This window comes from Alosa sapidissima, chromosome 24 (assembly GCF_018492685.1).
Source record: "Alosa sapidissima isolate fAloSap1 chromosome 24, fAloSap1.pri, whole genome shotgun sequence".
In the NCBI taxonomy this organism is placed as follows: domain Eukaryota; kingdom Metazoa; phylum Chordata; class Actinopteri; order Clupeiformes; family Clupeidae; genus Alosa; species Alosa sapidissima.
The window spans coordinates 13,455,768-13,479,389 of NC_055980.1; the positions used below are offsets into that span (position 1 = coordinate 13,455,768).

The 23,622-nt window shown below is 43.0% G+C and overlaps 1 protein-coding gene across 1 annotated transcript; it reads right to left on the reverse strand.

The window, feature by feature from the left end:
- Positions 1-722: 722 nt before the first annotated feature.
- LOC121699894 (elongation of very long chain fatty acids protein 6-like) lies at positions 723-22,963 on the reverse strand. The gene is made up of 4 exons (XM_042082441.1): positions 22,608-22,963; positions 14,784-14,915; positions 5,952-6,103; positions 723-5,355 (listed from the first exon to the last, which is right to left on the reverse strand). Exons 1-4 carry the CDS (start codon positions 22,697-22,699, stop codon positions 4,922-4,924), a joined length of 810 nt encoding a protein of 269 aa, XP_041938375.1. The 5' UTR covers positions 22,700-22,963; the 3' UTR covers positions 723-4,921.
- Between the last annotated feature and the right edge of the window lie 659 nt (positions 22,964-23,622).

Genomic DNA, 23,622 nt, shown 5'->3' on the forward strand with positions numbered 1-23,622 from the left:
TCCTGTCATTCTTCACTGTCCTGTCATTAAAAGCATAAAAAGGGCAAAAAATATACTTTAAAAAATAAAATACAAAACATACTGGTACATTGACATTTGCAAAACTGGAAATACCCACCCACATACCTGAAAACTGAACATCAATCAGTCTGAGCCTTAGCACTACAAATAGACCTCAGGTTAGCCAATGGGCACCTGCACATTAATTTCACAGTTTTGTATTTGCCCCTTAACTCCCCATTTTGAAAACCTGTCAAAGAATTATTTTCAGCGTGACAGTGTAAGGTATATAACCAAATGCCTGCATGTCTCTTCTGCACGCAATGGAAGAGGCATGCAGAGACATTGAGGTCAGGTCAGTTCAAGGGCGGATGGATACATGATAAGGTGACATTTCCCCCATTTCCTAGCATGGGAGGACATGTTAGATGTTGATGAGGTGACTGTATGTGGACAGATCCGGGATCTGTAAATCTGCCATCCCATTCCTTGCAATTATGTATATATTGTTTACCATATTGTAGTTTTTTTTATTTGATTACAGTACAGTCACATGCACTACTGTATTCATTACTGTTTTTGTTGTAAAACTTGCAGCCATAAAAAGTTAAATAACCTTCACTTATTTGCCTAACCTACAGTACTTACTAACTTACCACCTAATGCCATTGAAAATGTACACATTTCACATATGTTCCAAGACACCACAGGACAGATCCCTAGTCATTCAAAACATGGCTTTATTGTTACATTTACAGTACATGATCATCACATATAAATTAAAATAAAAAATGACATGGAAGCCCTTTAGATGTTCTTCCCTTGTACATCTGTAACATGGCACACGTTGGGCATGTGGACAGATATATAGACTTCAAGAAAGCAGCTCTGTATCCAATCCCTATCAGGTACATTCTAGGTTGTGTGTGTGCATATGTGTATGTGATTGTGTATGTTTGTGTGTTTGTCACATTCTGTAACCTAATGCATCCACATCAGCACACAAGTGAGTCAACAGTTACAAAAAAACCCCACAACTGTTCTGTGTATACCTGTCAGTAGAAAAAACAAATCACAGATTGGCAGTCACCTGTGCATGGCCTTATGCATGAAATTCCCTGTGTGTTTCATGTATTATATGGAGCATCTGTTTGTAGCATATGTAGTGTATGGAATGCCAAAACACAGTCTTGTTGAGGGAGTAGGGTAAACCACATGGTATGTACACCAAGTAGTATGACTATAATCAATCATCATTGTCTCTTAATACAAGTGAGGAATGAGTAAAAACAGTAACTCAGGGGGTAAATGGACCTGAATACACATACACACACACAACAGGAAAAGTTTGTGGGCTTTACTGTGAGTCAAAACCATAGACCACACAGAAAAGTGGAGGCCTTACTTTATTTTAGTCTACTTATTCAATGCACGTCTCAGTAATTTCCTGCCTAAGACCCGAGGTTTATACACTGGTTTTGATCTATCTCTTCAGCTATGAGGTTATAATACACAAGGGCTGGCTATACAAGGCAATAAGCTAGGCTGTCTTTTTTTCTTCATTCTTCTTTCTGATTAAAGCACTGATCAGATTGTGATTCATTGGGCCTCTGGGCACTGCAGTTAATACATGGATGTGGTCATTTGCATAAAACACTGTCCTGCGGCCTATATGCGTTGCAGTTGGTACATGGGAAATTACTTCAAACTATTAACAAAGTAACAAGAACACAAAGCCTCCTTGAAAAATAAAGTGAAACTATATCAAATCTGAGTTAACCAAAAGAATGACCAAATGATTTGATTTCATTATGTCTTATGAATTAAAGACTACCAGAAATAGGACGGGTCTGTAATCATGGTTAAAGGAATGGGTCTATCATATGCCTATACAGCTCGTTGCCTAGCATCCCATTCTCCATGCTCTTCACTAAGAGGTGAGATGTGTCTCCCTGGGTACATTAAACCAACCCTCCACTGTCCTGGGACTGAGATCTCAGATGCATGCAATGGCACTGTGGCCACTAAAGCCATTACTATTTTACTATTCTTTTAGGTTTTTCTCCAATCTCTCAACTATAAATGGCAAATGGTAGCACTGACGTCAAGTCCCAGCCTCGTTGACATTGAACTGTTTGAGGACACAGTGGTGATGGGTGATATCTATACCGAGGAGGACAATGGTCCTCCCAATGACCCAAGTACATTGTTTGTGTTGAGGAGCCTGAGCGGCAGGATGGGGAGAGTAAGACACATGTGCGGAGAGAACCTTAATACCATTTCCCAGCTCTGGTGCTTTTAAGAAAGGACAGAGATAGCACTCAACCCAATTTGTCTATGGTGTTTTCTATATATTTTGTTAAAATATATATATACATTCCACATGATATCACTCTAGTAATGTACAATGAGCATTGTGTTCTGATGCACTGCTGATTCCCACTGTGGTAATCTGCCCTCCTCTCATTCCCCCACCCTCTCTCTCTTTCCCTCTATTTCCCTCCCTCTGTTTCTCTCTCACTAACCAGGACAATTCCTCCGTCTGTGAGGTCTTGGCTAAGATTGGTGTGGGGGAGCTGCAATGCGCTGGAGAGTCCGAGAGAGTCCAGATCAGGTCAGGGCCAGCTATGCTTGTGGCTCGAGGGATCTAAGTTAACTTACTCTGAGGCAGTCGTGTAGTCTAGTTAGCTGTAGTGGGTATACTGTGATCAACCCCAAATGTTAATACTGTACGTATCCTTGCTCATTTTAAGTATACTGAGTTTGTGATGCTTTTTAAGAGGGTATACTGCGTAGTCACGTTAACTACACCACTGCTGTGAGGGTAAGTCACTAAACCACGTACTTGGAATGACCCCCCCTCTTTAGGGCTGTTAGTGTGATCCAGAAACAGGGGTTGGAGCCCATTTTACAAAAACAAAACAGATTATAAATCAAAAGTCAAACAAATAAAACAAAGAAAGTCAAGCTTTCCTAAGGTGCTAGGCGGAACAACGACAGGTTGACACGTGTGAAGCTGCGGTCTTCATTTCGTTTCTCAGAACGCTCTGGAGAGGTGAGCCAGGTTTGTGTGAGTGACGTGGGAATGTGTTTCCAATTATTCTTATTGCAACATCACCAATCGCAGTGGAAATCTCAGATTATTATCTCCTTTAACAGAGACGGACCTGTTCAAAACCCACAACACACCCTGTAAACCGCGCCAAACTACTACGTGCGAAACTAAGATGGATATCTGACTTTGGGTAACACTCTCTAAGCTGAGCTCTAAGAGGAAGCCAACCTGAGGAAGCAAACGGCGAAACGAGTCACTCGCTCCTAATAAACAATTAATATTTGACCAGTGTACGCTGATATTCTTTACTTTTTAAACACTCTATAAGCTGTTGAGATATCTTGACACTTATCTAAGCCATCACATGAGCAGCTTTAATGAGAAATGCACATATTGTGAAAAATTCCTTGCAGAATTTTCTTTTGTAACAGAAAGGTGTGCTCTGTCACAACATATTGTACATGTCTGCATTCAACCGCAAGCAATTCACACACACACACACGTACACTAACAGACATAGAAGCTACTTCATTCTTCAGCACGCTCAGGTGTTGGCGGACGGACAGGTGGGGTTTGATAAGATCATCAGTGCATTCATTCTCTGTTGTCCTGACAACTGGGAGTTTCAGTGCATTCATCCCCTTGCTGTTGTTATCAGATATAAGTGTGATAAGAGTTCACACACACAATATACAAATTCTCTGCAATCAACACCAACAAATAACATCCAAAGATTTTCTATATTCCACCATCACAGACACACTTTTTTCAAACACCTTCATCATGTTAGACAATTAAACAATCACAGTCTGGTGAAGGAAAAAAAGTCCTTTCTCCAGTGGTCACATAGACTTTTAAACACAGACATGTTCCAAAACAACAAAATCTCTGGACGGAGACAGTTGTCTGCACTGTGGTGGTTTGTAAACATTTCTTAAGAAAAGAAGTGGCTTTAACTGGCTTTTGTACACCTATGGCTATGAGATTCACTGTGTGTGTCCCTTTAAGATAGTAGTCAAATACAGCGCTAATTACTTTTTCTATTGTTTACTTTTTCTACATTCTACTGCTCTCTCTCTCTCTCTTTCACTCACACACAAACACATACACACACACACACACACTCATACACACATAGAGACATAGGTGTGCGTACATTCAAACACACACATACCATATCTTCAAACACACTTTCATCATGACCTCCTGCCAACACACACACACACACACACATATGTGGAGAAGGCTTTGTTTACATGTTTACATTTTTACCCAATGGCGTCCACTTAAATGGCATTGTCTTTTCTAACAGCCAGGAAACACCAGACACGTAACTGAAGCGTTCTGTCCATGGGGCGTCTGCTGCACCAATCAGCTTCCACTATAATCAATAGACCTGGCTACATCAGATGTGATAGCAGTGCGTACATTCCAAAATTATTAGACCAGTCCTCTAAAACTATTTTTACGCTCCACGAACGGAGCGCTTCAGTCGCGGACCCGATGTGGCCCAGCTGTGAGTCCAAATCATCTCCTCTTAGATGAAAATGTCTCTATGGGGTTGTGGACAGGCTTCTTCATGGTCCTCTCATAGGGTCCTCTCCTTAAAAGTGATCATACTGCTGAGTGGATAGGTGAGGTTTTGGTTAAAATTGTGTCATTTCTAAGGGGGTTGGGTGGTGGTGGTGGTGGTGGTGGCGGTGGTGGTGGGGGTTATGGAAACATGACTAATATGCTACAGCCATCACTGGCCTCTTGTTGGTCAGTGGTTTGAGATAGAGTAAGTCTTGGGTGGAAAACCTATCGGTGGGGGAGGGGGGCTATTACTGGTAATAATGTTCCTGATTGGGGGGTGGGTGGAGTGGTTTACTCAGCCTTGACCCCTTTCGTCGTCGTTTTCTCGCTCTTGACGTAGTTCTTGTAGAAGAACCAGACAAAGAGCACCAGATAGCTGAGGTACATGACGGTGCCCGAGACAATGTTGCGCATGTTGCTCGGGCAGACGCGTTCGTCGAGCCAGAGGTGCACGGACAACAGCACCACCAGGCCCATGGCCATCTGCATGATCTGCGAGGCCGTGATGACCATGGCGAGCGGTCGGGGCACGCGCAGGCCGGCGGCGCGGGCTGCGTAGTAGCTGTACATGATGGAGTGGACGCCGTAGTTCATGGTCATGAACCAGCCGCCGCCGGCCACGCGGTCCTTGTAGGAGTACCAGGAGTAGATGAGTACGGTGATGTGGTGGTACCAGTGCAGGAAGATCAGGCGCTGCTTACGCAGTACGATGAACACCGTGTCACCTGCAGACCAGAGAGAGATAGAGAAAGAGAGATAGAGAAAGAGAGAGAGGGAAAGAGAGAGAGAATAGGAGGAAAGAAAAATGATGGAGGAGAGGAAAACCCCAAATAACTCAATGTATGGTCTAAAACTGTTATAGAACGTAGATAGGCGACTTGCCACTTCAGATAGCCTTAAAGAGTCATTCCAGTAGTAAACAGGATGTCTACAGGATCAGAAGTACACACACATACACACACACACACACACTATTCCATTAAGTGCCACCTCAGCATCTTTTTTCCATTTCCACAACAGCCATTAAAAGATGAGACTGAGGGACACTGGAACGACCATAATATGAGGGGAGATGACATTGAGATGACACAGAGATGCTATGGCAACAGCCGCCATGACAAACACTCCAGGATGAGTGGAGGAAGGTGGAAGAGATGTGGGCCAGTGAATCAACTGCACTGCAAACTCATAACTCGCAACACACACTACAACCACAATTACAACACGCCACAAACACACACGCCCTAAAAATCATCCTCAGATGTGTGTGTGTGTGTGTGTGTGTGTGTGTGTGTGTGTGTGTGTGTGTGTCTAGTCTTACCCAGCTCAGGCAGTTTGCTGAGGACGAACATGTATGCCCAGAACTTGCTGACGGGGGCGCTATAGAAACTGGTGTCACACACAGACTGCCTGTAGCCCTGCTTCCATAGCATATGCAGCATGTAGCCTCCTGTCCTCAGTGTGGCAATTATACTGTAGAGAGAGAGAGGAAGAGTGGGGGAGAGATATAGAGAGATTAGTTCTCATTATGTTGCTATGATATCACACACTGAGTACATTCTTCTATGTTCTAGAATAAGTATAAGTATAAGTTTTCATCCCGTGAGGGAAATTTGGTCTCTTCATTTAACCCAATCAGTGAATTAGTGAAACACACACAGTGAACACACAGTGAGGTGAAGCACACACTAATCCCGGCACAGTGAGCTGCCTGCTTCAACGGCGGCGCTCGGGGAGCAGTGAGGGGTTAGGTGCCTTGCTCAAGGGCACTTCAGCCGCGGCCCACTGGTCGGGGCTCGAACCGGCAACCCTCCGGCTACAAGTCCAGCTAACCAGTGGGCCACGGCTGCCCACAATGGCTACTCTGCATCTAGAGTCACGCTAATTACGTAAGCAACCAGAATTTGGACTTGAATTTGAGAGAGGGAGTGAGAGACCCGAGGAGAAAAGGGGGAGTGATGGAGAGAAAGAGAGAGAGTGGAGTTTAGCGAGGGAAAAGGAAGGAGTGAGAGAAAGATAGAGAAAGAGAAGGGAAGGAGCAAGAGAGGAGGGGGTTGAAGAGGGGAAAGGAGAAAGTGAGAAAGACAGAGAGAGAGTAAAAGAGAGAAAGACAGAGATGAGTTTGGAGAGAGGAAAGGAGGAAGATAGAAAAAGAGAGTGAAAGAGAGATTGGTTTGGAGAGGGGAAAGGAGGAAGTGAGAGAGAGAAAAAGAGGAGGAGCAAGAGATGGATAGAGAGAGAGAAATGAGAGAGAGAGAGAGAGAGACCAAGATTTAGAGAGAAAGTGACACATGAAATACGAGTGTTGACACCTTATGCCACACCATTTTAGCACAGAGTCAGTCAGGTCAGAGAAAGTTTGAATAGCAACAATCTACATTCCATCTCTGAGCCGATCTGGATTTCTGGCATTTCAGACATGTTGCTTGGCTCGATTACAGTGTGAGCAGTTGAACGTACAGTGTGGACGCAGCAATCACGTCTGACTGAAACGTGTTGTGAGAGTTACTATGTAGTATGTGATCAAATAAATACTCAGTGTCTGTCTGTCTTCACACAAACTGTTCAGTGAAAGAACTGGACCTACTCTCACACACCTTATTAAGACAGACAACATCCATTAGCTCTGAATCACTTTGAAATAGTCAAAATACCCCTAGAGTCAGCGAGAGCAGGGGCGGAAGATGACTCACTTGTGATAGACATGGTTACTGACCCTGGAACGAATTTGATTACAAGTAAGGAAAACATGTTTGTGGAAGCCACTAGTTCAGAGAAAACTGAGAAAAAGCTGCAGATGTGTGTGTGTGGTTGGCAGAAGGTTACAAGTCTAAAGGGCCTGAAAATTCATCAAGGGAAAAAGAAGTGCTTGGTAGAGGGAACACAGGGTCCCCGCATTGATAGCTATTTCTTAAGAAGTGCATCAAGTCAGTCGGTTGAAGTTCAGCGACAGGAAGAAACCCACAGTTCGCAGGACATCAGTACCCCTGTTGTTGAGGAAAGTTCTAGCACTGAGGCAGAAAGAGAGGCCAGTCAGCCAAGGAGGGAGAAGATTAATGGTCATAGGCCGGGGATTAGATGGCCGGGTGCAGCAGAATGTAGAATGTGGGAAGTTGTTAATAGTGATTTGGTCAGTATCCTGGGTCAGCTCAAGGGGACGGCTGAAAGCAAATTAGAGAAAATGGGAGACATTATTTATAGCTATGGTAAGGAAAGATTTGGAACTATTGAGATAAGGACAAAACGGCAACATGAGGTAGTCAAATCTAGGCGCCAGCAGGAGATAGATAAACTTATCAAGGAGAGGAGGCAGCTTAAGAAGCAGTGGAGAAAAGCTACAGATGATGAGAAGGAAGGTATTGACTGTCTACAGGCAGATGTGAGGGAGCGGTTGGCAGTGCTAAGAAGAGCTGAAAATATTAGGAAAAATAGGAAGAAGAAATCACGAGCTCGACTAGCATTCTATAAAGACCCATTTAAGTTTGTTAAGTCTTTATTCGTAATGCAGAAGAGTGGTAGTCTTTTGGAACCTAAGCAGAAGCTTGAGGAGTATTTAGAGGGAGTGCACAAAGATAGGGAGAGGTTCAGAGAGATGGTACTTCCTGCGGATATCCCACCTATTTGTGAATTAAGTAGCCAATGCAACGATAGTCCACCAAGGTGGAAAGAGGTGCAAGAAGTAATAAAACGTGCAAGGGCCTCTTCAGCCCCGGGACCTAATGGAGTGCCCTACCGGTTGTATAAGAGTGCACCAGATGTTTTAAGATTTCTATGGCATTTAATACAGATAGTTTGGAAAAAGCAGAGTATTCCCAAGGCTTGGCGGAGGGCTGGGGGAATATTTATTCCCAAAGAAAAGGACGCAGTGGAGATTAATCAATTTAGGCCAATTAGTCTACTGAATGTTGAAGGGAAGATTTTCTTCAGTGTGGTGGCACGGAGACTGACAAATTACCTTGAAAGGAATAAACTAATTGATACCACGGTGCAAAAAGCTGGAATTCCTGGCTTCTCCGGGTGCTTAGAGCATACCAGCATGATTTGGCACCAAATTCAATTAGCAAAGCTTGAGAAGAGAGACCTGCACGTTGTGTTCTTGGATTTGGCTAATGCTTTTGGGTCTGTGCCGCATAGTCTGTTGTGGGAGGCCTTTGATTTTTTCAGAATCCCAGGTAGCATTAAAAGCCTAGTAAAAGCATACTTTCTGGATATTCAATTATGTTTTACTACAGCTGATTACACCACAGGGTGGCAACAACTTGAGATAGAAATCATGGCCGGATGTACCATCTCCCCACTTGCTTTTACAATGGCAATGGAGGTCATCATTAGGGCCTCAAAATGGGTAGTGGGTGGGGAGAAGTTGCAGGGAGGGCCACGCCTCCCCCCGATTAGGGCTTTCATGGACAACATGACAACCTTGACGTCAACAGTTCCATGCACCAACAGGTTGCTGGATAAGTTAAATAGTAATCTGCAATGCGCCAGAATGAAGGTGAAGCCAAGTCTAGGAGTCTCTCAATTGTTAAAGGGAAGGTAATAGATAAGAAGTTTGCTATAAATAAGGAGGTGATTCCCACAGTTCTGGAGAAACCAGTGAAGAGTCTGGGAAGGTGGTATGATGCAAGCCTTAGTGATAAATCACAGGTTGAAGACTTGAGACAGGTCACTAGGCAAGGTATTGCAAAATTTGACAGTCAGGGCTGCCAGGTAAGCAAGCTGTGGTGTTTGCGGTTTGGTTTGTTGCCTCGGCTAATGTGGCCATTGACAGTTTATGAAGTTCCTCTGTCAAAGGTAGAGAGTCAGAAAATGGCTCGGAGTCCCACGCTGCTTAAGCAGTGTAGCCTTGTATGGGGAGGGTATTGTAGAGTTGCCAATATCTAGTCTGACAGAGGAATTTAAGTGTGCTAAGGCTAGATTGGAAATGACTCTTACTCAGTACAAGGACCCAGTGGTGAGGAAAGTTGCACCCACAGTTAATGCAGGAAGGAAGTGGAACCCAGAGCAGGCAGTTAAGCAAGCTCAATCAGCATTGAAGCATAGGGATATAATGGGCCATGTGCAGCACGGGCGGGGGGGTCTAGGGGTGGGTGTAAGTAAACCCTTGTGGAGTAAGGCTTCTGCAGGAGAAAAGAGGAAAATGGTAGTGGAGGAAATGCATAGACAGGAGGAGGCTGTAAGATGTACTAAGGCAGTGTCGCAGGCAGAACAAGGGCAGTGGGTGAACTGGGAAGGGGTGGAAAAAAGACGGATTAAATGGAAAGATCTATGGGGCATGGAAGCTGGTAAGATCAGATTTATGTTAGGTGCTACATATGATATGCTCCCATCTCCCAAGAATTTAAGTCAATGGTTTGGTGAGGATGATAAATGCATACTTTGCTCGTGTGTGGGCCGTCTCCACCATATCCTATCAGGGTGCAAGGTAAGTCTCACCCAGGGGCGGTATACGTGGCGTCATAACCAGGTATTGAAATGTGTGGCAGCGGCAATAGAGGATAAAAGGAGAGAAGTCAATTCATTAGCAGCTAGTAAAGGGGTAAGGCAAATTAACTTTGTACGTCAGGGGGATAAACCTTGTTCCGCGAAGGCCAGGTGTAAAACCGGCCTGTTGAAAAATGGGGTGGGCTGGGAAATGAAGGTTGATCTTGGCCAGCAGATGGCGGTACCTCCACATATAGTGAGTACTAAGCTACGACCCGACATAATTCTATGGTCGGATTCAGAGAAGATAGTTTATTCATTGAACTCACTGTTCCTTGGGAAGACAGAGTGGAAGTGGCCAATGAGCTGAATAGAGCTAAATACACTGAAATAGCAGAGGAGGCAGCTAAGTGAGGTTGGAGTGCACGATTAAGGCCTATTGAAATCGGTGCACGTGGGTTTGTGGCCAGATCTGCTATTGGCTTGCTCTCTGAATTGGGCATTTGTAGTCGAAGTCTAAGGCAGGTGGTTAGTAACATGTCTTAAGCAGCAGAACGGGCAAGCGAATGGTTGTGGGTAAGGAGAAGTTACCCTTCCTGGGGCGCAAGCTAAGGTAAGCTAACCGGCTCATTTGTTTTGTGTTTGTGATGGACTGTGCCTAGGTTGATGGTACTTGGCTAAGGTTTTTTATGGGTTATGGTTCAGTCCGCATCAACGGGACGGACCAACCTAGCCAACTTAGACCATGCCTAGGTTGGTTAAGGGTTTTCGGATGTTTGTTGTGGTAGTATGGTGGCAGCATGGGGCGTAAGCTAACTGGCTAATTTGTTTTGTGTTTGTGATGGGGGCCTAAGCTAACTGGCTAATTTGTTTTGTCTTTGTGATGGGCTGTGCCTAGGTTGATGGTTGGTTGGCCAGGGTTTTTATCGCTATGGTTCAGTCCACATCAACGGGACGGACCAACCTAGCCAACCTTGACCATGCCTGGGCTGGTTAAGAGTATTTTGGGTATTGGATATTTTAATGTGGTAATATGGTGGCAGCATGGAGGGGAGTGTCTCCAGGACGCTGGTTTCACTGTTAAGCCTTCATGAGGTGTCGTGGGCCTAACTTAACGAAACATCGGTGAATGAGGGTGCCCACTTGATAACCCCAATGACATGCCGCATACTATATACTGCTGTTGGATGGGCCATTTGTATTGTTTCTGTGACCATTTGTTGGCGGATTTGTGGGTAGTGTGCATTTTAAAATTAAACTTGAGCAGGGGCTTCTGAATGTGTTTTTACCTTGGATTTTGGCACAAGGGATTTTAACATCTAATCCTGTGTATTAATGTAATGCATAGCCATATTTATTCTGCTGTAATTGCTAATACACTGCACATGTTCATATTTAATTTATACTACTCTAAACCACCTTCTGTAAACCAACTGTTTACTACTGTCTACACGGCACTATATTTCTTATCTTGTCTATGCACCACCTGTTTATACTTTGTATATCACATTGCACTTTTCTGCTTTTTTGCACTTCTAGTTAGACACAAACTGCATTTCGTTGTCTTTGTACTTGCACTCTGCACAATGACAATAAAGTTGAATCTAATCGAATACAACGGCAGCAGGAATCTGGAACACATAAGGGCTCCCCAGCTCCAAATGAGAATTATTATTCAACAAAAATTGGGGGTAGAGGAGCGCTTCCTGGACTCTAAAGTTTGGTTAAGTCAGAGGTGCTCTTTGGATGGGAACTAAATGCCAAGAATCAAAAAACTCCAAGGCACTCTCTATTGAAAAAGTTAAAAAGCCTTTATTATCATGGCTTGGTCAAGTTAACCTTCTAAAAAACTCCAATGCGTTTCGGCTACATGTCTTCTTCCGGGAGTTAAGCCGAAGAGAATTGAGAATTATTATTATCAAAACTTTGGATAACAAGACCTCTTCATTGAGGCTGTCTTCTCTAGTGTATTCAGAGCCATTCTTAGAAATGCAGGAACACTACATGCCCTTTCCGCTGACAAAGGGCTCTTTATGTGAACAGCAGGAGAACAAGAGGAGTCTTATTGGTTTGAGTGTCCTTTAAGAGATTCTGGACCCAGCACATCAGGGACACTACTCTTCCGTGTTGGTGTTGAACTTGTAGGTGGAGAAATGTGGTATGCTGCATTAGAATGTGTTTTTGGGTGGGTGTATGTCTTTAATCAGACAGGACAGTGAAGAGGCTAAGAGGAAGTGAGTGGGCAAGATAGATGGGGTGTGTTCAGGAAATGACCCGGGTCGAACTCGAACCAAAAGCAAAGGGGTACAATGTTTTTATACCTCAGCAAATATCAGGATTGCGGAAAAATAACAGTTGCATCTCATTGCATTATGGCTTTCATAATCATTGGAAGTCATATTTGAAATTCGATTGGATGCAGAGCCCTAATGTATGATGGAGCGACATCATTACAAGTGAGCATGTGCTCAGACTACCATACTAACAAGCCTGGCTCTTTAGTGCAGTATGCAGACCTCTCTCTCTCTCTCTCTCTCTCTCTCTCTCTCTCTCTCTCTCTCTCTCTCTCTCTCTATCTCACTTTGTTTTTTTTGCATACTTTACCAATGATAACAATCTTCTGGTGAATACAAGGTCTGCCAGTGACTGCATTTCCTTATTTAAGGGTGTGGTTTGTTTCAGCACGACAGTTATAGATCAGAGGGGCACTTAAATTCGCAAACATAGGTTAGAGCAAGTTCGCTGCAAATGTTCGCCTCTGTTCAAGGAATTTGAACACACCTCAGGAGCCAGGATGGCAGAGTATTGAAATCAGAATTAATGTCTTATGATTTTTATAGTTATAAGCAGTTTATGTCCTTATGCTACTTAATACTTCATCCATATGTTTACAGTCAGAATTATGATTGGATAGAATTCCACATATGACATGACTTACAGTATCATTTGATTCTGTTCCTGTACCGTTCCTGAATATATTTTTGTGTGGCTAAATCTTCAGAGATAAGGAGAATGTCATGTTTTTGTTGGGTGTCACAGTTCTGCATGCATGTATCCCTGCATCAGCAGCTATCTGCTCTGGATTGCCAGGGTGGCACTAATCAGGGTCTGATTCAGTGTGGTCCACGTAAACTGGGATGACCAATGTCATCTCTCGGCAACCTGGAATTATACTTATACGCTGACTTCTTACTTCTTCAGTGAGATCAGATGGTGGATCTTTATGTGAAGGCATGCTGTCTCTCCCTTGATGTGCGTCATTGTGAATAAATCTCCATACCTGATTTTTTCCCTACCATTGCCTGACTGGTTCTTCTGCATGCATCTGTGGTATCAAAATTACCATCAGTGTGCATGCATGATGTGTGTGTGTGTGTGTGTGTGTAAAAGTGCTCATTGATCTCTCATCTGCCCTATCAATCTTGAACAAAAAAAAGCAAAAGATGAGAAGATCAGTGCTGACTACGAGTGGCCATTTCCCAGATCTCGTAACATGACACTCTCAAACATGTACATGCGCATGCGGGCGCGCACACACTCACACAAACAAATCAGATACATTCTGTATAAACAAGGAAATGCATAGTCACTACCAGAGCAGTGAGGGGGCAGGGCGTAGTGTTGTCACAATACCAAAATGATGACTTTAATATTCTTCAGATTTCAATATTGAAACAATACAGCAGAAAAAATCTTAAACACCACCTATATCAGTAACAGCCCTAGACATCAAAACATGGAATTTTAGATTCTTTCATAATAAGTATGGCTTTTAGTAAAACCTGATTAAACCACCCCACCGATCAGAGTCTCCACTTCTGTGTGTGTGTGTGTGTGTGTGTGTGTGTGTGTGTGTGTGTGCGCGCGTGTGTGCGCGTGTGTGTGCGCGCGTGTGTGTGCGCCACGCGCGCGTGTGTGAGGGGCTGGTGGGGGAGTGAGCCATGTTTTGGAGATTAGGATTACACAGGCACTCAGCAAGAGGGCATAACAGCCTCGGCTCACAAAATGTGTGTGCGAGTGTGTGTGTGTGAGTGCATGTGTGTGCGTGTTCTAGAAATATCTGTGAGGATACATCCATTTTTTCTATGTGTGTACATGCGTATAAAAGTGATTGTGTGCACTCAGACCACACTCCCCCTGTCTGAGTAAATGGGTTAAAGCAGCCATTAGACACATGGGCCTGGTCCAAATGCAGCACTTTACAGCCCCAAAAGCTTGAGCACAGCACAGAGTAGCTACTGCTGCTGACCAGGCCATAGAGGAATAGAGTGAGGAAGAGAGAGAGAGAGCGAGAGAGAAAGAGAGAGAGAGAGGGAGCTGACTCTGAAACTCCAGTTTGACCTAATTTAGCTTGAGAATGGCAAGACCACATCATAGCACGTGTGTTTAAAGCCTTTCCCTTTGAATATGCACCTGCCAAAAATAGAGGACTAGAGTAAGCGGCCTACTCTACAACATGCTTTGTCTGAAAGTAGTTGGAAGACTGACGTTTATTTGGAAACTTTGATAAGCCCAGTCTCTCAGACATAATAGTATCTGGTTTGCTATCAGCAGAGAGGGCTAATGAAGACCTTTGGAGCGGATCAACTGACCTTGGGGTAAACTAACTCAAAAGGACATTGTGAATGTGTGTTTGACGTGTGTATGCGATATATGTGTCGAGTGTGTGTGCGTGTTTTCGTGGCGGTGAGTGCCTTGTGTGGCTGTGTGTCTGTGTGTGTATTCTTACCTGAACACAGCCAGACTGAGCGACCACAGAACCAGAGGTGTGCGTAGGTTCAACTTGGGCCTCTCTCGCATGTAAAGCCTGCCAGCAAAGATCACAGCTGCATACATCGCACATACCACAAACGACTGTGTCCTGTTAGATCATAGCACACACACACACACAAACACACACACACAGGGAGAGAGAGAAAGATAGGAAGAGGTTAACAACACTCATTTACATGCTTTTTACACTGTATTGCACACAATGCATTAACAATATCCAATACATCAAATCCTCACATATCCCTAAAAATTAACAACATCCCATACATCAAATCCTCACATTTCACTAGAAATTAACAACATCCCATACATCAAATCCTCATTTTTCCCTAAAAATTAACAACATCCCATACATCAAATCCTCATTTTTCCCTAAAAAGAAAACAGCGATGCAAGCATGAAGGAGAGAGAGTGAGAGACGGGGAATCAGCAAACCTAACCCAGAAGTTCATCCATTGTGTACTTCCTCTCTTCCTCTCATCAGCTTCTCTTTGTGTGTCCCATTACAAATGACAGATTTCCCACAGAATTGGATTCAATTTGTGGCGGTAGCTGACTTGGACAACGGGGGGGGGGTTAGAGTTAGCAGAGTTAACTTGAATGCAGCAGTTTTGAACAAATTTGCGCAGCAATTAAAAACATAGAATATTTATGTGTGGCGGCCGATTTTTTATTTCATGGCGCCCCGCCACAGATTAGTCAATGTATGGGAAACACTGAATGATTTATCTCTAAAGGCCCTATAAGCCTACATAAGCCCTAATACACCAAGTGCAAATCTAACGTGAAAAACTCTCTCAAAGTGCCAACAGAGCCACTGCCCAGGCTGCAAGGCCTTCCTAAATGCTTGATGCATGGGACACACCCTGACATCCAGGCTACATCAGGTATGTAACTGAAAGCGCTGCGTTTCAATTAACAGTGTGTGTGTGCGCATGCGTGTGTGTGTTTATGTGTGTGTGTGTGTGTGCGTATTTGTGTGTTTGTGTGTATGATGCATGCATGTAAGCCCCCGCTGTCGACTTCAAGGCAGCGTTGCGACCGTCGACTTCAAGGCACCTAACCCTAACCCTTGCCTAGCCATAGTATCGGAACTCCCCCTATTACCGTCGGTCCCGTATTTCCGCTGTCTTGCGTGTATGTGTCACTTAATATCCATTTCTATACAAACCAAGACGGCGGATTCCTAAAGAAACGCAAGCACCCACACCATAGGTGTATCTAAGTTAGCTATGTACCAAAAATGACATTTTACCGTGACTCGAAGAGCTGTAAACAGTGTTGTAAGGCTGTGTGTACACATACACTTGAAGCTCCAGTGGAATTTTAATTTCATGACGAGAATTCTCGGTCTAACCGTTCATGTGCCGTTGAAACGGCATAAATAGGCGATCCATCAGGCCAGCACTATAACTCTGAGCATGGTAAACAAAATCGGATATTTCAGGCAGTGTTAAGAACCAAACCAGATTTTGTTCAAATCTACACACCTATGGCTACTGAAAAATGTAAGGTTCATTTAGCAAATGTTATTTTGAAGTGTTAAAAAACCATTGTTGTTTTAGAATTTCCGAACAAAAATGGTGATAATTGGGGGTGTTACGATACCTTCCATGCAGCGCTGCCTGGAAGATGACATTGGGGGCTTAAAACACCAAAGGCCTATAATGCCTGGTGCATTATAGTGGAAGTTAATTGCTGCAGCATATACGCTCTGTGAACAGAACGCTTCAGTTACGTGCCTGGTATAGACCTTTCACACAAAATCCGTATTTGGACCCTGAACAAACTGATCAACATCTTGGGCAATGAGTGTCATCCACTCCACAGCACGACTCGGGAAGTCATTCATCCCCAGGGCCATTGAACTGTTCAATGCATCACTTAAGGGAAGAGGAGAAATAGACTTCTCCGCATAGTCTGTCTGCCTCTTCACCACCTCCATGTCTTGAACCGTCTGTCCACTAACCACTTTACTATTGTCTTCTGCCTCACATGCTTTATTAGCACATACGCACAACCCCTCCCTCCATGCCACAGCCTCACTGTTTGCGTGCTTTATTAGCACATACGCACAACCCCTCCCTCCATGCCACAGCCTCACTGTTTGCGTGCTTTATTAGCACATACGCACAACCCCTCCCTCCATGCCACAGGCGAACTGTGACCACACTTATACCTTTCTTAATATAGTTATTTATACATAGATATATAGACTTTATTCTTGCACTGTTGCACTGTTTGACTTGCTCATTTGCACCATCACCATGACACTCATTCACAAAGAGCACCTTACCTTACCTTATGCACAGAGGACCACATGCTCAATCCCTGCTTCAGTCATTGCAAGCGCACCTGATTGATTAATCACCCACTATGTGGATACTGTTTTTTAGAATTGATTTAGATTAAGTTTTATTTTAGTATATTTAGTATATTATTTATCTTCTACAGTCCTTATTGCTTAGTTGTGTTTTTTTATTTTATATACTTTTAATTACTTTTTCTGCTGTTAGTGAATGTGTGTGTGTGTATGTCTGTATGCTACTGTGACCTTGAATTTCCCCTAGGGATCAATAAAGTATCTCTATCTGTCTATCTATCTATCTATCTATCTATCTATCTATCTATCTATCTATCTATCTATCTATATCTGTCTATCTATCTATCTCTCTATCTATCTATCTAAATTCCTGATTGGATATCTGAAGTTCATTGACATCTCTTTGACTGTATTCTGATTGGGACATTTTGAAAGCTTGCCAATCAGATAATTCCTTCACTTGAAGTATGTGTTTGTATAGTGGGTGTGTAACACTTCTACGTAGGATTGTAAAAAAGAGATTGACTACAACCACCTACATCTGTTACGTCAAGGCTTATCTTTCCCAGGATAACTTCAAAGTGATTGTTCACAATGCGTGTTGCATACTACATCCAAACTCCCACCCCCTTTTTACTAACTTTCCATAAACCAAAAATTTCCATAGACCAATATGTCATAATCATATGATCAAATTCCATGACTTCCATAACTTTTAATTCACTTAATACATTTCCCAAGCAAGCAAAGTGGTATTTTAAAGTAAATCACTTTTCCAGGATTCCCTTGACCACTACAAATGTACTTTTGACCAGCAAGCACAATTAAGAGAGGGCCAGCCCAGTCTATGGCATAAAGCCAAACACACATCAATGGACAACTCAACTACATCTTTAGGCTACACATTTCTTTAAAAAACAACAACAGATGTTTGGGTCAGTCGACTTTTGTGTCATTTGTGTCCATCAATCTGTCCCGCCACAATAATGAACAGAAAACTGAAAAGTTGTGTGCTGTGTGACCATAAGCTGCATTTCAGACTGTGTGAGCTTCTTGGCACATGCCACTCTACCCTCTGGTCCAGCTGGCACCTTGCCAGCACTCAGTGAAGCAAGCGAGGCAGAGAGAGGAAGAGAGAGAGGCACATTTGTAAAAGGAGGACCTCTAACTATATGATTGGACTGGGTGACTGCAATTAGTCACATTACTGCAATCACAAATGGTAAAAAATATGCCTTCCATTTTTTTTTACAGATTTGTGACATTCTGTCATTTAGCAAACACTATCATACAAAACAACTATGTTATGTTACTTCTGTGGAAAAAAATGTCTTTGTCTGCTCCCCTTTGAGCATTTGTTTTGTGCCACACAATCAAGACAAATTCCATGTGACAGCCCACTTGGCACTAACACCTACCTCAGATTCAGATTCTCCATTATCCTACTGTAACAAACATGTAGCTTCTACACTGAAGCTGCACACTGTGTGTGTGTGTGTGTGTGTGTGTGTGTGTGTGTGTGTGCGTGCGTGCGTTTGCTCAGTGTGTGACTATCCAACCTGGAGGTGGTAAATACATTAACATTTGATCCAAAACGACTAACAAAATGAGGATCAAGGTTCAAACTATATTAAAAATGGTGCCATACACCTTTACAAACACATACAAGGCATATCTGTTCAACATGCACTTCGTTTATGGTTTGTATATTATAGTATTTGTTTATTTTTTATTAGGCTATTGATTTAATTGGCATTTTTGCTTATTATTGCTATTCTCCTTAATGTAGTCTTACCAACCTTTAAATTGTTTACTGTTAAATGTAACTATTGTATTGTTGTTATTTGTATGTCGCTTTGGACAGAAGTGTCTGCCAAATCCCGTAACCATAACCATAACAAACACTACTGGTGTCATACACCATAACAAACAGTACTGGTGCCATACACCTTTACAAACACTGATGATGCCATACACCTTTACAAACAGTACTGGTGCCATACACCTTTACAAACACTGATGATGCCATACATCTTTACAAACAGTACTGGTGCCATACACCTTTACAAACACTGATGATGCCATACACCTTTACAAACACTGATGATGCCATACACCTTTACAAACAGTACTGGTGCCATACACCTTTACAAACAGTACTGGTGCCATACACCTTTACAAACACTAATGATGCCACACACCTTCAGCAGTGTCACTAGAACACCATTCACGTGATGTTGAGCCTGGACTGGTGCCAGATGCCATAAAGGACTGGAGGTCGAGGTGTGTGGCCTTACACACAGTTGGAGAGAGCAGGAGTGAAACAGTCAAGGAACACTTCTGTTTTTTGTGTGTCAGTGTGTGCGTGTGTATGAATGGATTTGTGAACAGATGTCAAATATACTTGTGTGTACTTGTGTGTGTGTGTGCATGTAAATGAAGGATGAATGTGCAAGGCCTCTGCATAGCATGCCTTCATAGAAGCCTACAGGGTCCTTAAAGAGACCTGAGAAACCTTCCCCATTGTCCAGACTGGTACACTAGCCTCAGCTCAGCTCTAGTGGGTAAGCTGTAGACTGCAGTGGTGGGAGATCACTGGCAGGGTCGAATGAATCACATTCCCATTCAGTCATTTCAACATGTAATCTGCATTGTGCTGACTGCGGTTCGGCACCTCAAAATGGGGAGGCCCTGGGTGTGCTATCTTCTATCTGTACTCTCTAGCACGTCTTTTTAAGGTGTTTAAGTTGTTTACACACTGCACTGCTGTATTGCCATTACAAACAGATGTTTGTGTCCTATGTACACCTATTCACTAAGGCCTTTGGCCTCTAACCCCGCTCCCCTTCCCCTCCTTTGTTAAGCGACCTTGAGTATCTTGAAAGACACTATATAAAAGCAAGCTATTATTATTATTACAGTATTATTATCCAAAAGTGATGTACAGAACTGAAGCACATTTTTATAATTTCATATCTAATCAGTGTGTGCATTCCCTGGGTATCTAAACCCCTGGCCTGCTGGGTGCTGTTTACCAGTCAGGCTACAGGAACAGTGGTACTGGTAATGACCCAAGACTGAGTATCACCATTTGACCCAGATGAATAACAAGGATGAATTCGAGGTCTGTCCCAGAGTCCATTGGTAGACTTATCCGTGTATGCATCCACAAAGATTGCCCATGTCCTTGAACAAGACTGTGATGCAATGCTATGACACTGTGAAACTGCATGCAGAAAGACAAAAAATGATATGTTTACGTATCTACTGGACACAAAAGCTCGGGTGATGTCCTTGATAATAACCAAATGTAACAGTATCATGTGCCGGCTAAAATATTTTGCCTGCTTTAACTGAACATGGACCCTGACACGGATATAAACAGACCTGTTCTATGAGTGCAGACTCCTTTCCTGCCCTCAGCTGCCAAGGAGTTACGCCCAATAAGGTCAGGTGACGCAGGTTACACCTGGCCAAATATGGTTCCTTATCCGTCCTTACATCAACACTGGTCACTTAACGAGTTGACATTTCAGTCAGTTCATCAATAAATCGGTTGTCGTTTGTTAAATGTGCAGTGTTGTGCTATTTGATCTTTTTCTTAATCTTATTCATAATATTAACTTGTACTAATTGCTGATTGTACAGTAGAGTGTGTCTTCTCTTCGCTATCCTTTTTCTAACTGAGATCTCTCCAGGGTTCCCACAAATCAAATTTAATTTACTTTTTACTTTTTATTACTTTTCAAGTGCTTTCCTGACCCAATTACATCTCATTCATGGACCCAACATGGCATAGTTTGAGACACGGCTCAAGGTAACCTTTCTGATACAAAAAAACACACACAAAAATAGGAAAACCAGCTGGCTTTACAGAAAGAGAGTCTTAAATGTGTGACCATGTCTACATTATGCTGTGTTACAAGTGATGTAGGCTATGTGACACAAAGTATACAAATTCAAGTACTTCCTGTAATCTATCAAAGCCGTGATTTTTGTCTGAAATTCACAAGCTTTCAAGAATTTCAAGGACCCTTGGAAACCATCCCTCTCTCGTTCTCTCTCTCTCTCTATTGCAATCTCTCTCTCGCTCCTTCTTCCTCCCTCTTTTTTCTCTCCCTATTGCAATCGCTCTCTCCCTGTACTGTTCTCTCACCCCTCTCTACTCTCTCTAAATGGGAAGAGAGACAGAGAGAGAGAGAGAGAGAAGCAGAGGGAGGAAAGGAGGAGGTGAAGTCTAACATAAAGTAAGGGGGAAGTAAAAAGGCATTCAGAATTTTGTAACAAAAGACAGAGGAATGAAAAGAGGAATAGAGTGGCAGGGGAAAGACAACAGGAAGAAAATTAAAATGACAGAAAGAGTTATAGACAGAAAAAAGAGAATATGCCTAGGTGAAAATGAAATACAGTTTGACTTCATTTTTGGATTTAGCCTAATAATTGTATGCTAACAATATTTACACATTCCTGCAATTCCTACACTGCAGTTTTGGAGGAATTGTTTTTATTGCTACAGTTCATATGCAGGAAATGCAATATTTTGGACAAAGAAATGCATTGAAATACATAGTACTGCATTTAACTGCAGAACTCCAATGTTTCGGACAATAAAAATATATGGTACTGCATTGTAGTCTACTTCAGAAGAACGACAGTATAACTAATTCCTCTGCTGAACAAATCAAACCGTAACTGGGGCAGACTGAAGGAAATACATTTTTAAAAAAATATTTCGCCACGTTTCTGTTTTCCTGTGCCCTCAGGCTGTGGTAAGGCCCTTTTAAAGAAAATTAATTCGCACTGCCAATAGCACCCAGGCGTGGCATTGAAACGTTGTCTGATTGCTTATTTATGCAAGCAGCCGCAAACTCTACTCTACCCTTGGCTGGGACAGAGTTGAAGAAGACAGAGCAATTAGCACTGGGTTAAAGAACCTTGGGTGGTTCGGACTGCGGAGCAATCAGGTACCTGACGTCACGAGCACGTCGTCCGGTGGACTTATGTAACCCCCAGATATAATTAAATAAATGAACTATAACCGGTTGAGAGAAACTATAATCTCTAGCGAAGTAGCCTGTCAGGCAAAAAGTCAAGAACAGAAATAAGTTTTATTTTTAAAAAGCGCACATAAGTTAGATAGATGGGTTATGACAAACAGTCAGACATCCTGGCCTGTAGAATACAACCAAATTCGAACTGATTCATTCAGCACCAGTTGAGCGAAGTTAATCGCGACTCACAACACTGGAATGCTCTGAAAAATGATTACAGAAGAATGGTCTCACTAAAAATGCCGTTTACCTGGCTAGACTAGCCTACTATGAGCGAAGCCAAGGGCACAGTTGAACTCATGCTGCGCAGCAGAATGAATATGAAGGAAGCGGTAAACCGTTTCTCCCTGAACAGATATGATGTCCCTGTCGTTAGATCAGTTACCAGCTTTAGATCATTACTCACCAATTTTCCTGCATCCATTCGAATGCCGCCTTTTCGTCGAAAAACCTCTCAAATTCATACTCATCTAGGGGGACACTATCCGTCTCGTTCATCTTTACGTTGCTATCGGACAAGTCAGTTTCTATTAGCAGAATTTCCCTCGTGTGTCTGAGCCGGCGAATGCTACCCTGCAAACAGTAAAACAAGCCCCTAACAAAGATTTCTTCTTCCCTACTGAATATAGAACGTGATTGTATTCTCAAAGATGTAGTATCGGATTCTGCTCCCTCCAGCACTCCCTCGACAACTCAATGACAACCAGCACAGCTTGGCAGGCACGCTGGACCAGCGGATGTCCTCTGTCTCCCGCTCTGCGAAACAGCAAGAGGGCGAAAGTGATGTTAACGTAGGGGGAGGAGTTAAACTCACTGTACCCTGGTCCACTCACCTCATTGGCTAGCTAGTGGTCTCCGCAGCAACTTTCTGTCTGTTCTCATGCAATGCTCCATTTGCCCACAACCCCCTGACTTTTAATGTCCCACGTGAAGTATGCGTGTTTGTATGTGTGAGTTTGCTCCTGAACCATGAGCGCGTGCGTGTCCTGTATAAAAGTGGCATTCCTCTTCCTCGACACGAAACTGCCAACTAGTCCATTTACCTTTCCATCGATATTGATTTATTACCTCTGATGGCATTCTCTCATTGTGGCCTGATGCATTAACCCTATTGTGGGAAAATGAATTGCAACCAATGCAAAAAAAAAAAGAAAAACTAGATGTACCGCAGAGCGGTACAAAATATGACCGCCGCCCAGTCCAGCACATTTTTTCCACAAAAATAAATCACGCTGAAAGGCCTATATGATTCTAACTGTCTCACTAAATTGCATTATCCACACTCAATTCTCACTGGTATCTGCTAGACAACAAGTACCAAAACATGATTAGTTCATAGATTTCACATGTAAAATTCATTTTATACAACCCCACCTCCATCTTGCCTGTTCATAATTCTGAGAAATTCTTGATTGTTTGTG

Coding starts and splice junctions, on each gene's coding strand:
- LOC121699894 (XM_042082441.1), bottom strand. CDS start 22,699: ATGAACGAGACGGATAGTGTCCCCCTAGATGAGTATGAATTTGAGAGG. Junction 6,104..14,783: donor CTCAGTCTGGCTGTGTTCAG/GTAAGAATACAC, acceptor CTCTCTCTACAG/TATAATTGCCACACTGAGGA. Junction 5,356..5,951: donor CAGCAAACTGCCTGAGCTGG/GTAAGACTAGAC, acceptor TCTGGTCTGCAG/GTGACACGGTGTTCATCGTA.